The sequence below is a fragment of the Trachemys scripta genome, chromosome 15 (genome assembly GCF_013100865.1).
Source record: "Trachemys scripta elegans isolate TJP31775 chromosome 15, CAS_Tse_1.0, whole genome shotgun sequence".
Taxonomy (NCBI): Eukaryota; Metazoa; Chordata; order Testudines; family Emydidae; genus Trachemys; species Trachemys scripta.
The window spans coordinates 22,716,082-22,730,002 of record NC_048312.1 but is presented as its reverse complement, the minus strand read 5'-3'; the positions used below and the strand labels follow the sequence as shown (position 1 = coordinate 22,730,002).

Here is a 13,921-nt window from a genome sequence, read left to right as displayed (position 1 = left end):
TGCTTTACCATGTTATATCTGAATTCGTGTTATATCGGGTCATGTTATATCGAGGTAGCGGTGTATTGTAAATCTGCATTATATAAATATATTTCAATTACCTGTATATTCCAAGTTAGGATGTATTTAATTTTTTCTCCATGCCAAAAGTCCATAGACTTCTAAGGTCTTTCTTGACCTTCTCTGGAATTGTGAATTTGTTGTTTAAATCTGGCATATGTTATAGCTTATACATACCATGGCTGTGTTTTTTCACTAACCTGATTTATTTCTTTGTTACTACTTGGAAATTGGATGAAATTAATTAAGTGGAATAGTTGTTTGTAAAGAACGCCATTTTGAAAATCATATACAAAGAAGTGTTTATTCACCATTGGTTGTAGCCACGCGTTCCTGTAGACTTGCCAAGCAGATCACTGATTTTAGCATACAACATTTAAAAAGCCCTTTAAGTCAGGTAATCTTACAAAATTGTACTTAAACCCACACCACTTCTATATTTCTTTCCCCAATATTGCTGATTATTGAAGGAGTTTGTGTGTAAAAGAAATTTTCTGTTTTATCATTTTCTTTGTTTTTTCACCCATTAGCTTTGATTCATTTTACAATCTTACTCTTTAGTGTTTATGGCATCATAATCAACAGCCACAACAATGCTTCTACAAGTGGAAGAAGCAGTATGAAGGAAGGAAGGAAAAACATCTTTTTACACACAAATATCTTGATAATCATCAGTAATGACAGGAAAAACCTATAGAAAAATCACATGAGAATGAAGCAAAAGTTTGCTATGTTGTTAAAAAAGAAATTAAATGTGTCGAGATCTTTTATGTGAAAACCTTGAAGAACAATTAGCCAGCCTGATTTTATTCCAGAATCCTGGTGAACTTATAAAGCACACAGCATCTCTCAATAAGGCCATGGGCTTCTGAAAGCAACGTTTTTACTTTGTTCCTGAGCCAGTACAGAAAGGTCTAGCAGAGAGGTTACGTTGTGTCAGAACAAGAGAGGTGGAGTGACTGGCGTTTGCAATTGCTGGGCTCAAAAAATGGCAAATTGTTACCTTCCACATGTAATTTGTCATAAACGCAGGCAGGCAGGGAGAGAGGGAGGGAGCTATTCACCTTGAGAACTAGTGAACTAAACCTTTGGGTACTTTAAGGCATCGCTAATAAGAAAACGGTTTGGTTCCTTCTCAGTAAAATGAACCAGGCCCAGCTTCAGCATAGAACTGTGTTAAAAGATTAGGTACAGCCTGACAACGCTTAATCCAAAACTCAGAAACACGTTCATTTAGATGGATACATTCTGTGCCAGGGTATGAACCATCCTGTCTGACTTGGATTAGCTGCCACTTTCTAGTTACACATTGTAATCAAAGGCTGCAGAGTAACCTATTATGCTATGCCATATCCGTTTCACTGCCATGGTGCGCTTTCTCTTTTCTGTCCCTGCTAGCATCCTATAGGGAGTGCATTATGGCGTCTTCTTTTTTCTCCTTACTGTAATGCCCTTGCCTGTTGTCTCCAAATCACTGACAGACTTCATTGACAGCTTTCCTGTTGCTGACAGTGAAGCTCAGTGGCAGCAAGTGGAATTTAGCAGCTAACAGGTAGTTTCAGGGCAATACCTGTCAGCTTGTGACAATCAAGCTAAGGTAGAAAGTGGCATGGTGGCCAACAAGCTACTATAAACTATAGTTAACCAAGAGGTTATTTAACCTGAGGAGAGAACAAAGCCAGGATGAGCTCAACATATTTCACTAATGTTGTACAGACTGTGAGCCACCAGGAATGACCTAATGGGACTGAAGAATCTTTCCGTTCTTTTTGCTTAGTGATATTTCTTCTTCTTCATGGTGCAAAAGAAAATATTTTGCTGATATTCAGTACATTTCGATTACCCTGTATAATTAGAGTGGAATAGGCAACCTTCTGTTGACACTTATGTCCTTGACCTATAGCTATGTCAATCATCAGCATCAAACTGTAGCATCTCACCTGCATCCAAAGTATGCTGACCAACACATCCACTTTTGCGGGGAAGCTCGTGTTTTAGAACAGGTCCCTATTTTGAGAGTTGTTAGTTCCTCCACTATTTCTTAAACCAGATTGCCACTGTACGCACATAAAGCATCTGATTGCCCACTCTCTTTATGCCAGTGTAATTCTATTGACTTCAAAGAAAGTCACACTCAGTGGAAAATCAGGCTCAGAAAGTTCAGTGTGAGCTGGGACATCAAAGAAAATGACTTCCAAACCAGCTGCCCTCTCTAGTGCAAGTCACCTGTGTACTCAGGGAAAATGGATTGTGCTGTTGGTCGGAACTGAAAAACACATAAGTAGGCTTTGAAACTCATTACCACAGGGTATCATTGAGGTAAAAAACTTAGCATGATTCAGATATTGGACATGTGTATGGATAAGGGGGTTGGACTAGATGACCTCCTGAGGTCCCTTCCAACCCTGATATTCTATGATTCTGTGATAACAAAAATACACAAAATAATAATAGTAAATAATAATAAAAAAAAGTTTTGGAAAGGATATAAAACCTCATGCTTCAGAGCTTAAACCAATCTCTATTAGGGGAGGAGACTTCCCCAATGTGCAGGTTATCCCATAACTGTGTACTACAGGGTTCCTTGCACCTGAAGCACATGGGACTGGCCACTGTCAGAGCCCATGTACAAGACTATATTGACCATGTATCTGATTCAGTAAGACAATTCCTATGTTCCTATTAAATGAATGAGAGAGAATTCTTCAACTCTCTGTTGTTTATATTACTAGAGGTGCTGACGTTTGAAGAGGTATCTGTCTGTGTGGTACCCCATGATTCATGGCCTTTACCCTCTCCTACAGTGTGGGTATATTCTGCATTGTATCCTAGCTAGCTCTGAGCTCAATAACAACAACAAAAGGATATTTGCTATTTTCAGGTTGTGGTTTATAGGCTTGCATTTCTCACCTGAAAGTATAAAATTAGGTACAGAGTCTCTAAAGCTAACTTTTGAGTTTTGAGTAGCTGTTTCCAAGAAAGATGTTGCAATAGGTCTGTCAAACTAATTATTATTATTCTAATCTTTCTTTCTACAATTTCTGCAGTCTCTCTGAAATTTCCTTTACTTCCTACTAGGGCTGTCAATTAATCGCAGTTAACTCACGCAATTAACTCAAAAAATTAATCACGATTTAAAAAATTAATTTCAATTAATCACATTTTTAATCGCACTGTTAAACAATAGAATACGAATCTGCTGGTGGCATCTGACTCAGATGATGAAAATGAATATGCATCGGTCTGCACTGCTTTTAATTGTTGTCGAGTAGAACCCATCATCAGCATGGACGCATGTCCTCTGGAGTGGTGGTTGAAGCATGAAGGGACATATGAATCTTTAGCGCAATTGGCACATAACTATCTTGCAACGCCAGCTACGATTGTGCCATGCAAACACCTGTTCTCACTTTCAGGTGACGTGAACAAGAAGTGGGCTGCATTATCTCCTGCAAATGTAACAAACTTGTTTGTCTGAGCAATTGGCTGAACAAGAAATAGGACTGAGTGGACTTGTAGGCTCTAAAGTTTTACATTGTTTTATTTTTTAATGCAGGGGATTTTGTACATAATTCTACATTTGTAAGTTCAATGTTCATGATAAAGAGATTGCACATTACTTGTATTAGGTGAATTGAAAAATGCTATTTCTTTTGTTTTTTTACAGTCTAAATATTTGTAATCAAAAATAAATATAAAGTGAGCACTGTAAACGTTGTATGCTGTTATAATTGAAATCAATATATTTGAAAATGTAGAAAACATCCAAAAATATTTAAATAAATTGTTTTCTATTATGGTTTAACAGTACGATTAATTGCGATTAATTTTTTTTTATCGCTTGACAGTACTGCTGACATACAGTAAAACCAGCTTGATTTTTCTCTTTGGCCTCCTTCCCCACCTGACGCGCACACATTTGGAGATGCTTTCATTAGTGAACTGCTGAGAAAATGTTGCCTGGTTCCCTCAGATTACCACTGAGATGCAAGATTTTAGTGATCTGGAAAAGGCCATATTTGAACTTTCACTGCATTAAAAAAAAATCATTAATTTCAACTGACATTTTGGGCCATCTCAGAGTTTGATTAATTTTTTTTTTACAGTTCTCACAAAATTTGCTTCTACGGAGATATGAGAGTATCTATGCTTCTCTGGTGTATTTATTTCTAATTTATGGGATCATTTTTCAAACCTTCCCATTTGACCAGTCAAATACACAATATCTAGACTCTGCAATGCCAACATGTAACTCCTAACAATGATTAAAGGAAGAGAAATTTCCCTCAGAGAGAAGACCTTAAAACATCACTGGGTTTACCTGGCTGCATCTATAAAGTTTATGGATTTTGATTTTCTTTTAAATTCCGGTATCCCGTCATTTATTGGCAGGCATTTGATCAGTTCAGTGAAGCAGGGTCGTGGGTATTTCCACACTCTTCAGAAAGAAACGTTGGAGAGGAAGAATGCACTGAAATCAGCACGGCAAAAACAAAAGGAAAAATGGCGAACTGAATGGCAGCCACCCAGAGACTCATCAGATGAGGAAGACACTGATGAAGAGCTAACTGAGTAAGTGGGTTTTTGGTATTTTGGTGACTTGAGAATCAAAGGTTTTGAAAGAGGCAGTTTCAGAATTAAACTCACTGTCTCTGCCATCAATATCTGGACGTTTGATTCACTGTTGCAAGATTAATCCCTCCTCATATAAGGCCTTTCTTGACTCGTATATACAGACCCCAAATTTTCAATTTAGACACTTACATTAGGGCAACAAATTCTGCATTTGACCCCTCTGATTGGCACTGATGTGCCTAAAGTGGATAATCAGCCACCTAAATGCTGACTTCAACACCAAAATATGGAATTGGAAGCCTTAACATAGATGCCTGAGGCAGAATAGTCCGTCTCGTATGAAACAGAAACTTGACGTGCTTTAAAATTCAGTTAATAGAGTGGAAACTTGATTCATGAACGTGGAGCAAAAATGCTTGAGAAACAGTACAAAGAGAGGAGGAGGCCTGGAGGGGAAGAAGGCTGGTGGGTGGAGGGAAAACTTCAGAGTTAGCAGAAGAGAGCTGGCTGTGTGAAGAGAAGACGTTGGCGCACAGGAGGTCTACAGTGCTTAGCTCTCTAAATTGTCCCACCTAAGAGTTGTTCCCACCATGCCACAAATAGGAACATGGGGACTAAGGGTCAGATTTGTACATGTATTTAGGCCTCTAAGGATGAGGGTAGGTGCTTAGTGGAACTTTCAGTAGTACCTAGATTGAAAGCCATGGGCATGAGGTACCCAGGCACTTGTGAAAATCCCATTAGGCTCCTATCCGCATCTTTGGGAGCTAAATATCTTTAACACTCTGGCCCTAAAGCACTAAGAACACGTTGGGATGGCACACAAAACACAGTGGCCTTTGTGTTCATTTGGTCCTGTCTTCCTCTCCTTCTCCCACTTCCCACTCTGTTTAGTTTCATGCAATCCCAAACTTCCCATTACATTGCGGCTGTTAGCTGAGATTGTCATTAGTAATAATTATGCTTCCTCCACTGAGATTTGCTAACCACTGGACTATTCTTCCTCTCAGAATCTGTTTTGTTTATTCAATAATACTCTATTTGTTCCTAGTACTCATTTCTAGCTATGCAGGAGTTGAACAGATGAAGTGTTGAATTTTAAGCCTGCATCCAAACAATTAGATTTTTACTTTTCTGCCATGCCCTCTTTTCCTACCCTCAGGATCTCTATGTAGGTTCTGTTTGGTCTGGACTTCAATATTCTCTAACTACATAGGCTACTCTGAAGTTTATATTCCAGCTTCACTTTGGGACTAAGAATTATAAAATCTCAAAAAATGCTTGAGACTGCAGTCTCCAAGTGGAGACAGGTCACACAGGAAGGGGGAAGGGGGAAGCAGCAGCAATTCTCAATGGGGGCTTGCTTCACTGCAGACTCCTGATGTGACCTTGGGCAAGTCATTTAGGGCCAGATTTGTTAATGTATTTTTAAAATGTTTTTGTTATAAGTATAGCTTATTTTGCCCTCTGAACCAGTAAAAGCTATACTGGCAATAACTCCTTTTTGCTGTTATCAACTGCATTTAGACTAGGGCTTTTGCCCTTATGGAAGTGTTGCACACACAAAAATCACACCCCTCATGTAGATCTGGCCAAGGGAGTAAGGTTGGTATCAATGACTACTTACTTGCTCAGCATTTTACTTATCATTCCCTCCAACTGATTTTTAAAAGATCTTATCTGCATTATTGGATATTTATTCTCTAAAAAAGCAAAATCTTTAGACTTGGGTGAACCAAATACAGAATTAGGGTTGAGGTCCCTGCTTCTCCTAATTGGAAACTTGGTTACTGAGCTGCCCTCTTCCAGTATGTGTGGGCTGGGATAAGAATGCACACTGAAACTAGTGAAAGAAACACTCTCTTGGCAGGCCTTCGTTTATATATGCAAACTGTCCAATGTAATTTATGCAGAGGCAGGATCCCTGCTAGCAGGTGTTAGTTTCATCCTTGTCATGTTATTCGTGTTTGCTTGTATGCTGTGGCAGGCAGTTAAAAAGCTGTTTTCAGTCTATGTGGGGAAAATAGGGATCGTTATCTGTTATTTCACTCCAGGCTGTAGCAGTGCTGAATTTATAAACTGGGAACTCAGGGGAGGTAAGAAGGGTGCTAAAGCAGTTTAAAGACTGCTTTGGAGGGGATCACTTAGGTTCTTTTCAACAGATAAAATCTAGCATCAGCCTTTTTCATAAGGATTTTTATATACGACTTAAAATACAGCATTTTACTATAGCTTCTACTGAAGATAATGAAAATCTCAGCTGAAGCTATTGAATGTACAGCATATTTTCATTACTTGATTATCTTGCACACTGGAGAAACACACTATTGTTCAAGCAAACCTTAAAACAGAAGCTTTTAAGTTATAACGGCAAAAAAGGCTATAAAAAGCCATCATGAAGTTCCAAACTCATTCTTTCTTAATTACTTACCTCCATGATTCTTTTCATTAACAAATCAAAAGATGATTTTGCTAACGGTGAGCACTATGAACTCTGCCTGTGGTAGGAAAATCTAAGTTGTGTTCTTTCTGCCTCTGACCTAATCAGAAATGAATGTTCTGCAATCAGAATTTATCGGACAGTTTTATGACTGGTATGCGAAGAAGAGCAGTATCTAGCACTCTTGCATAGTTATCTTGGTTTTATAGTTCAAAGAGGAGTAAATGAATCTTTTTTCCCTCAAGTAAGACTCGAAAACAAACAGGAGCCGATATTTTAGGCCTAATGCTCCACTTCATTACATCAGTTTTATGCTAGAGTAGCTCCATTGAAGCCAATGGAGATGCACCAATATAAAAACAATATAAGGGTAGAATCAGGGCCACTGAGTTAAGAAGGTGCCTTTTGTATAGTCCCTCTTCTCACCATGGGACTGGGCGTGTGTGTATTGGCTTAAATGGGTTATGGATGAGCAGCCAAAACCATTCTTTCAGCATCTCTCTGACTGTTGACAATGGACTGATGTGTTTACATTTAATTTTGTGAGGCTTCTGACTATAATAAATACAATCAACTACAGTAGTTTAATTTACCCAGATTTGTGCTCCTTTGCCAGTAGAGGCTAATAAAGATGTTCTTTTCAAATGTCTTAAATGGTGACAGACTCATCACTTTGTAGCAGTATTTATCTGTGTGTCCTGTGGTAACAGAGATCTGGAAAGTTGTAAATAAGATTAAAATTAACCTGATTCCTACAGTACCTGTCTATAGAGGGATTTGCATATAAAACAAATTAACAGTCAATCTCCAATTTAGGAATGACCAGAGAGAGCTATGTTAGCAAATAGGAAATAGCAGCTATTTAATTGTTGGAATTCTCAGCTCCCAAGAAGTTCTGTCATAAAGTCACATCAGCAAGGACATATTAGAGCACCTAATTTATTTCCCTGTCAATGCAGGAATGTTTCTTTTATTTATCCAGTGTAATGCTTAAGTTACCCACTTGGGGGTAGTTTAGTTGAAATCCTATATAAATATATTTACATTATTGTATGTTTTGAGAAATCGTGCAGATTTTTGGAACCCTAAAATATGTACTTGACATAAAAGCTTAGTTCTGATAAACCATTTGTAAGTATGTTCTAGATGATTTGATGCACTCTAGCCTTCTTTCCAGTCGTGTGTATTGTCCTGGTTTTCCATCTACAGATTCAGTTGAAAAAAGTGAAATAGTGATGGTTATAGCTAGTTTTTGTTGGTTTTTGTTTAGAAAGAGCAAGTGGCTTGGTGCAGGAAAAAAATGATAAATATTTAATCTTCTACATTTTATGTCACTTACTGTAGGTCTCCAGCAAATGTTGTTGTAGTGATGGGACTTTGTTATTGTTGTTATACACTGCAGCATATAATTGTGTTAACGACTATTTTAATGCATGAATAATTAGAAACCTGCTGCCCACACCATCCCAGAAATCAGTAGAGAGAGGAGACACACCCTTCCTCTTATTAGTTTGGAGTGCAGGACTTATAAGTAACTCCGAAATGTGGAGGGTTGTAACAGTTTCTGTTCTGGCAATTGGACTTTCTTCAGGGCTCATAGAGAAGAAGAAAGTAAGTCTGATTTGGGGAAGCATGAAAATGTGCTGTTTTGCACACTGGAACCTCTGGGTTACATAGCCATGTTCATTTGGATCAGCATAAATGTCTAATGTAGAATGTAACTTTGACTGCTTTGGGTGAAAAAGAGTCTGCTTCCAAAGGTGTGATGTCAGACAGACTGTACCTATACATTTGACTGCAAGACACTTCAGTTGTGACAGCCCGAGGTAAATCCCATTACTGCAGCCTTGATCCCTTCTGTAGTATCAAACATATTAGGCAGAGCTGAATAGCCACACATTTCTTCATTTCTGAATTAGCTAAAGAACACTGAGATATCTGATCGTTCATTTTGTGTAACAGTGGGTGCCTAGGCAGTATATGAGTCACTTAACTCAATGTTGAGATGAATGTTGCCATGCTAATGTTGTATCTGCTAACACAGTTGCTTTGCTTTAGGAAAATTGTGGCAATGGAATGCCAGGAGCACATATTTTTTTTCTTTTGATTCCAACTACACACATCTTCTAATTAGCAGCAGGGGGCTCACTCTAAAGTTCTGTTTCATACTCATAAAGAGAACCTTTTTCCAGAAGTGTATTCAGTCATTTAAGAGGACCCTGTTCTCAAAATTCTGCATATACTTTTAAGGATTCTGACCTTACCTGCCAGCTATTCTGATGTGGGCAGTATCATTTCAGATTTACATTTATCACATTTCCGATTGCAATAAACACCGTTGTCTGTTCATTGTGGACCCACTATAATCTTTTGCATAGCCATGTCCTTGGAGTGTTCTGCTAAGTAGCACCCATGAAAAAGCAAACTGATATCACAGCCTTATGCACTTGATATTTTCCCCTCCTCCTGTTCTTCGCTTTTGTCCTGTTCCACGATCACTCTGTTATTTAATGCAGTGATGAATGCTGGAAAACCTGCCTCATTTATTCATATCTTCATAACTCTTCCTCTGCTGCACACACGCTTCTTCACACAGTCTGATTAACTGTCAGTTTTAAAAGCTTGCTTCACCTGCCCCAAGTCTAACAAGGCAGACGAGCTTTGACAATCCGTGTGGGATACAGAGGTTTTTTGTTTTATTTTTCATGGTGTATCCTTGGAACACTATACAAGAGGTAGAATAGAATAGAATAGAATCATAGAATATCAGGGTTGGAAGAGACCTCAGGAGGTCATCTAGTCCAACCCCCTGCTCAAAGCAGGACCAATCCCCAACTAAATCATCCCAGCCAGGGCTTTGTCAAGCCAGGCCTTAAAAACCTCTAAGGAAGGAGATTCCACCACCTCCCTAGGTAACCCATTCCAGTGCTTCACCACCCTCCTAGTGAAAAAAGTTTTTCCTAATATCCAACCTAAACCTCCCCCACTGCAACTTGAGACCGTTACTCCTTGTTCTGTCAGGTAGTGTCGTCTTGTCCCAAGATGATGATAATCTACCCAAGGAATTTCCATCCGGGGGAACTACCTCATATTTCAGGCAAGTCCATTGCCTCGCAATCTTTGGAAACCCCATTTTTGTGCTAGAAATGACACCAGGTATGCATATAGAGTCAAATCCACCAGCTCGCATTTCAGAGCCAGCCAGCAGCGTCATGCCCTGATACAGAAGCCCTACAGAGTAAATTGTGAAAATAAAATTTCTTATGGCAGCTCCAACTTCCTAACAAGTGACAGTGCATAAACCAAAGGTTTCACTCAGCTTCTCAGACTGTGCTTATTACCTTGTGTAGGAGGCCTTCCAGTGACATACTAAGCAATGTGATTGACATTTGTCACCTCGGATTCCTTCTCCATTCCTCTCCAGTTCCATCAAACTATACAAGAGCCAAATTTTCAAACAAGTGCCAGTTTGATCTCTAGTGTTTTTGCTCACACAGTAAATTTATCGTGAAAAATTGTGTGCAGAATGTATAGGCAACTTTTGAAACTTCAGCCCGTAGTATTACTGAGAGAACCTTTTCAGAAGCCAACATGCTAGTAAGGGGTCCGATTCTCTACTCCATTACACTGCTTTTATAGCTGTGTAATTCCACTGAAGTCAATGGAGCTACACCTGCCTAAAACTAGCATAATGGAAGGTAGAATCAGTTTCACAGTTCTTTTCTCAACAATCTGGTCAAGAAAATTCTTATAATCGTAGATGGCCAAAAGAATATTAATTTATTATAAATGCCTAATTCAGAGTTCGGTAGTAGCAATCAAAGTTCTGGCAGATCAGAACAGACAATGCTACTTTAAAAAGAAGGGAAGAGGAAGGATGGGCGTGGGTAATATAAATAAGGCTAGGCAGTCACAATGGTTCCCTATACATTGTATCTTCCACTTCTAATGTTTATCCTTCTCCCCTCCCTTAGTTTCTTTTTAACAGAAGGTCCCCTGCTGAGGAAGAAGGCAAAGAAGAAAAAGAAGACTATCATACAGCCTTTCATCCCTGTCTACAACAGTCTTTTGGTTCCACAGCCACCTGCATCACATGCGTATGTTCTAAGGCAAATCTAAGATGCACCCATCTTGCCAATATATAAGAGGGATGCAAAGTAAAATGAGACCCAAAGTGCTAATGCCTCAGGCCACGGTCTGCCTGATGGCCCGTGAACCCTAGAATTTTGGAAATATGTGGCTCATAAAATAGACAACATTTTTACCTACAACAGAGTCAAATTCTATCCTCAGATGAATGCAAGTGACTCCCATTAACTTTTAATGAAAGTCTTGCATACACATCAAAAGTAGTATTTGTCTCACAGGCCCTGATCCTACAAACCCCCTACTCTGTGTGGTGAAGATTTCAAGATTAGGTTAATTTTTTAAAAATACGGTCAAATTCAAAAGTTTAGATTGTCTACCTAAAAATTGTTTCATGTAAGAGAGAGCATGTGTATGTACTAAGTGTGTATGGGTATGCTTCTTTGAATTCACAATGTCTGCGAAAGCATACTTACGTGGGACTGACACAGCTACGAGTACACCGCATAGTATGGGGTTGTGTCAGTCACAATATGTACATGCACTCTAGGATTACGCCTTGTTCTCACTCAAGCAAGTGCAAAGGGTGTCTAGAATCCCTGAATAAGGATTCCTGACTGAGTACATAGAAAGGCACAAAAACCTAGGAATGTGGATCTGTGTTAGATACTGCCTTCACAAAACACAACTGTATAATTTACCCTTTCCCGCCAACAGATGTGGAAAAATCACCCAGGGTGTGCTGGGTAACTGACATGAAGTTGTTTACAGGAGGCTTGATCCAAGATATGCTGTTAACCTATTCTGTGTTTATCCCCAAGATTATTGTTGTCAGTCATTTAGTTCCTGACTGTTTGCCAGGGTATCCCCTGAATGTAATGATCAAACTGTTCCTTCTGTCACCTTTGCAGTACAGCACTTGTTTGTTTTTTCTTCATTTTCACAGTGAACCCCTCTTTCGACAGCTTTGTGCTCTACACTGGCTCTTGGAGGCTTTGACTCTCGAACCCAACTGTTCCTTAAAACCTGTGTTAACCTGCTGGAATCCAAAGTACATGCACGCTGCATAATATTCTTTGATGGGATGAGTTGTTGTTTTTTTTCTCTTGCAAACATTGTTAGTTTTCCTCTCCCTTTGCTTTTAAGTAAAAATTATTCAAGTTACATGTGATTACTAATTCTGGGCCATATTGTGTTAGCAACTTGTGCACAGAACTCCCCTTTGGAATCAGTAAGTTCTGTGGACAAACCAGCAGCATAGCATGGCCCTCTGTTAGTATATGTTGTAGCACTAGCAGAAAGAATCTTGAGCTTTTGAAGCCAAATTTGGTTTTAAAAAATTATGCAAGTTAAATGTATCTACTAAGGTCCTGATTCTGCAGCCTGCCTTGCATGGCTTGCCTAGTGAAATCAACTGGAATTTTCTCTCCAGAGTGATTGCAGTACAGAGCCTGTATCAAGTGATATTTGCTAGCTATTTTTATTTCATCGCTTAGATATGGCTCTGGGCTGTTTTAAAAGATAAGTTACTTCAGAACATTTTGTACTATAGCTGTTTCACTTGTGTAATTAGTAGTAAATACTGTTTTTAATTTTTCAACATTTTCAGCCAATAGACATAGTAATATTGAAATAACATATTTAAAGTATTCAGGAAGTTTTCTTAATTGTATATCCAGACATCAGATGGAACCATAAAGCAATGAATGAAATTCTTTTATCTGATCCTCAGGGCAGAGCTCTTCAAGGCTGTTCTGGTTTCTCTCCCTATATGCCCAGAAATCCAATTGACACAAATAAAAGCTTTGCCTGTCTACAACAGAGAGAGCAGAATAGTCTTGGAGAGAATTCACCAGGTGGACTGGAGATAAAAACTTAGTCCATTGTGTATTGTGTGTGAAATGTTTGCCCCCGCTACGTATGTGGACCAGGCACTAGCGAGGGGATGAGACACACGCTCTGCCAGCGGGTTTCACAAATATTTGCTCACAGCAGAGAAATTTAGACTCGGGACTTTTGGGTTCAATTCCAGGCTTAGTAGGGGAATGTGCTCTACTGATGTTTGCACTCTTCTGACCCCAGTCTCTCACCCCAAGCCTCTCTCTGTCTCCTTCTGCTCCTATACACTCCTCAACTGCTCCGGCCCCCCTTCCCCTCTGCTCCTACCCTACCCCTTCATCCCCATCCTCTGCCTCTTCCCTCTCCCCTCTGCATTCAAGTCAGACGACTTCCTCTATCTCTTCCGGACAGCCTGGGTGCCAGTACAGGGAGCATTGAGAGCACAGAAGAGACAGGTCCTGTGCTCTCAGTTCTGGTGCCCCACACCACAGCACCCCTAGGAGAGCAGTTACAGGAAAAGTCTTGCTCAGCCGTTACAGCCCCAATCTAACCCGTGCTCAGTGCAGCAGGCAGATTCTTCAGTGTATTTAGCTGCCACACTAATGAGTCTCTACTAACCACATGTGAACTGTGATCTTTTTCAAAGTCTTATAACTTGACCAAATTTGGGAGAATTGTCAGGCAGACAGCAAAAAGCACATTCCTGGTGCCAGGGCACCTCCCCCTGCCAAATTTCAATACCTTGCTCCAAAGAATGGAGAGAGTCAAACTTTTCAATGAAACAGCTGGAAGAATTTTTTAACATGGTCAAAACAGAATGCAGCTTCCCTAAGCTTGTTCTTGGAAATGGCTGAAGTCTTTGAAATGAAACTTTAAAAACAAAATTCAGTCTGAGGCAGGCACTTGGCATGGCAAATCTCA

At 39.5% G+C, this 13,921-nt stretch overlaps 1 protein-coding gene across 1 annotated transcript in view; it reads left to right on the top strand.

Annotated features, from left to right (window-relative positions):
* Nucleotides 1-13,921, top strand: part of CCDC60 (coiled-coil domain containing 60) — a 108,787-nt gene that overhangs the window by 71,133 nt on the left and 23,733 nt on the right. The window contains exons 4-6 of the mRNA XM_034791610.1: nt 4,453-4,632; nt 11,050-11,172; nt 12,108-12,212. Coding sequence (XP_034647501.1) covers nt 4,453-4,632; nt 11,050-11,172; nt 12,108-12,212 — 408 coding nt within the window. The remainder of the gene's footprint in view (nt 1-4,452; nt 4,633-11,049; nt 11,173-12,107; nt 12,213-13,921) is intronic.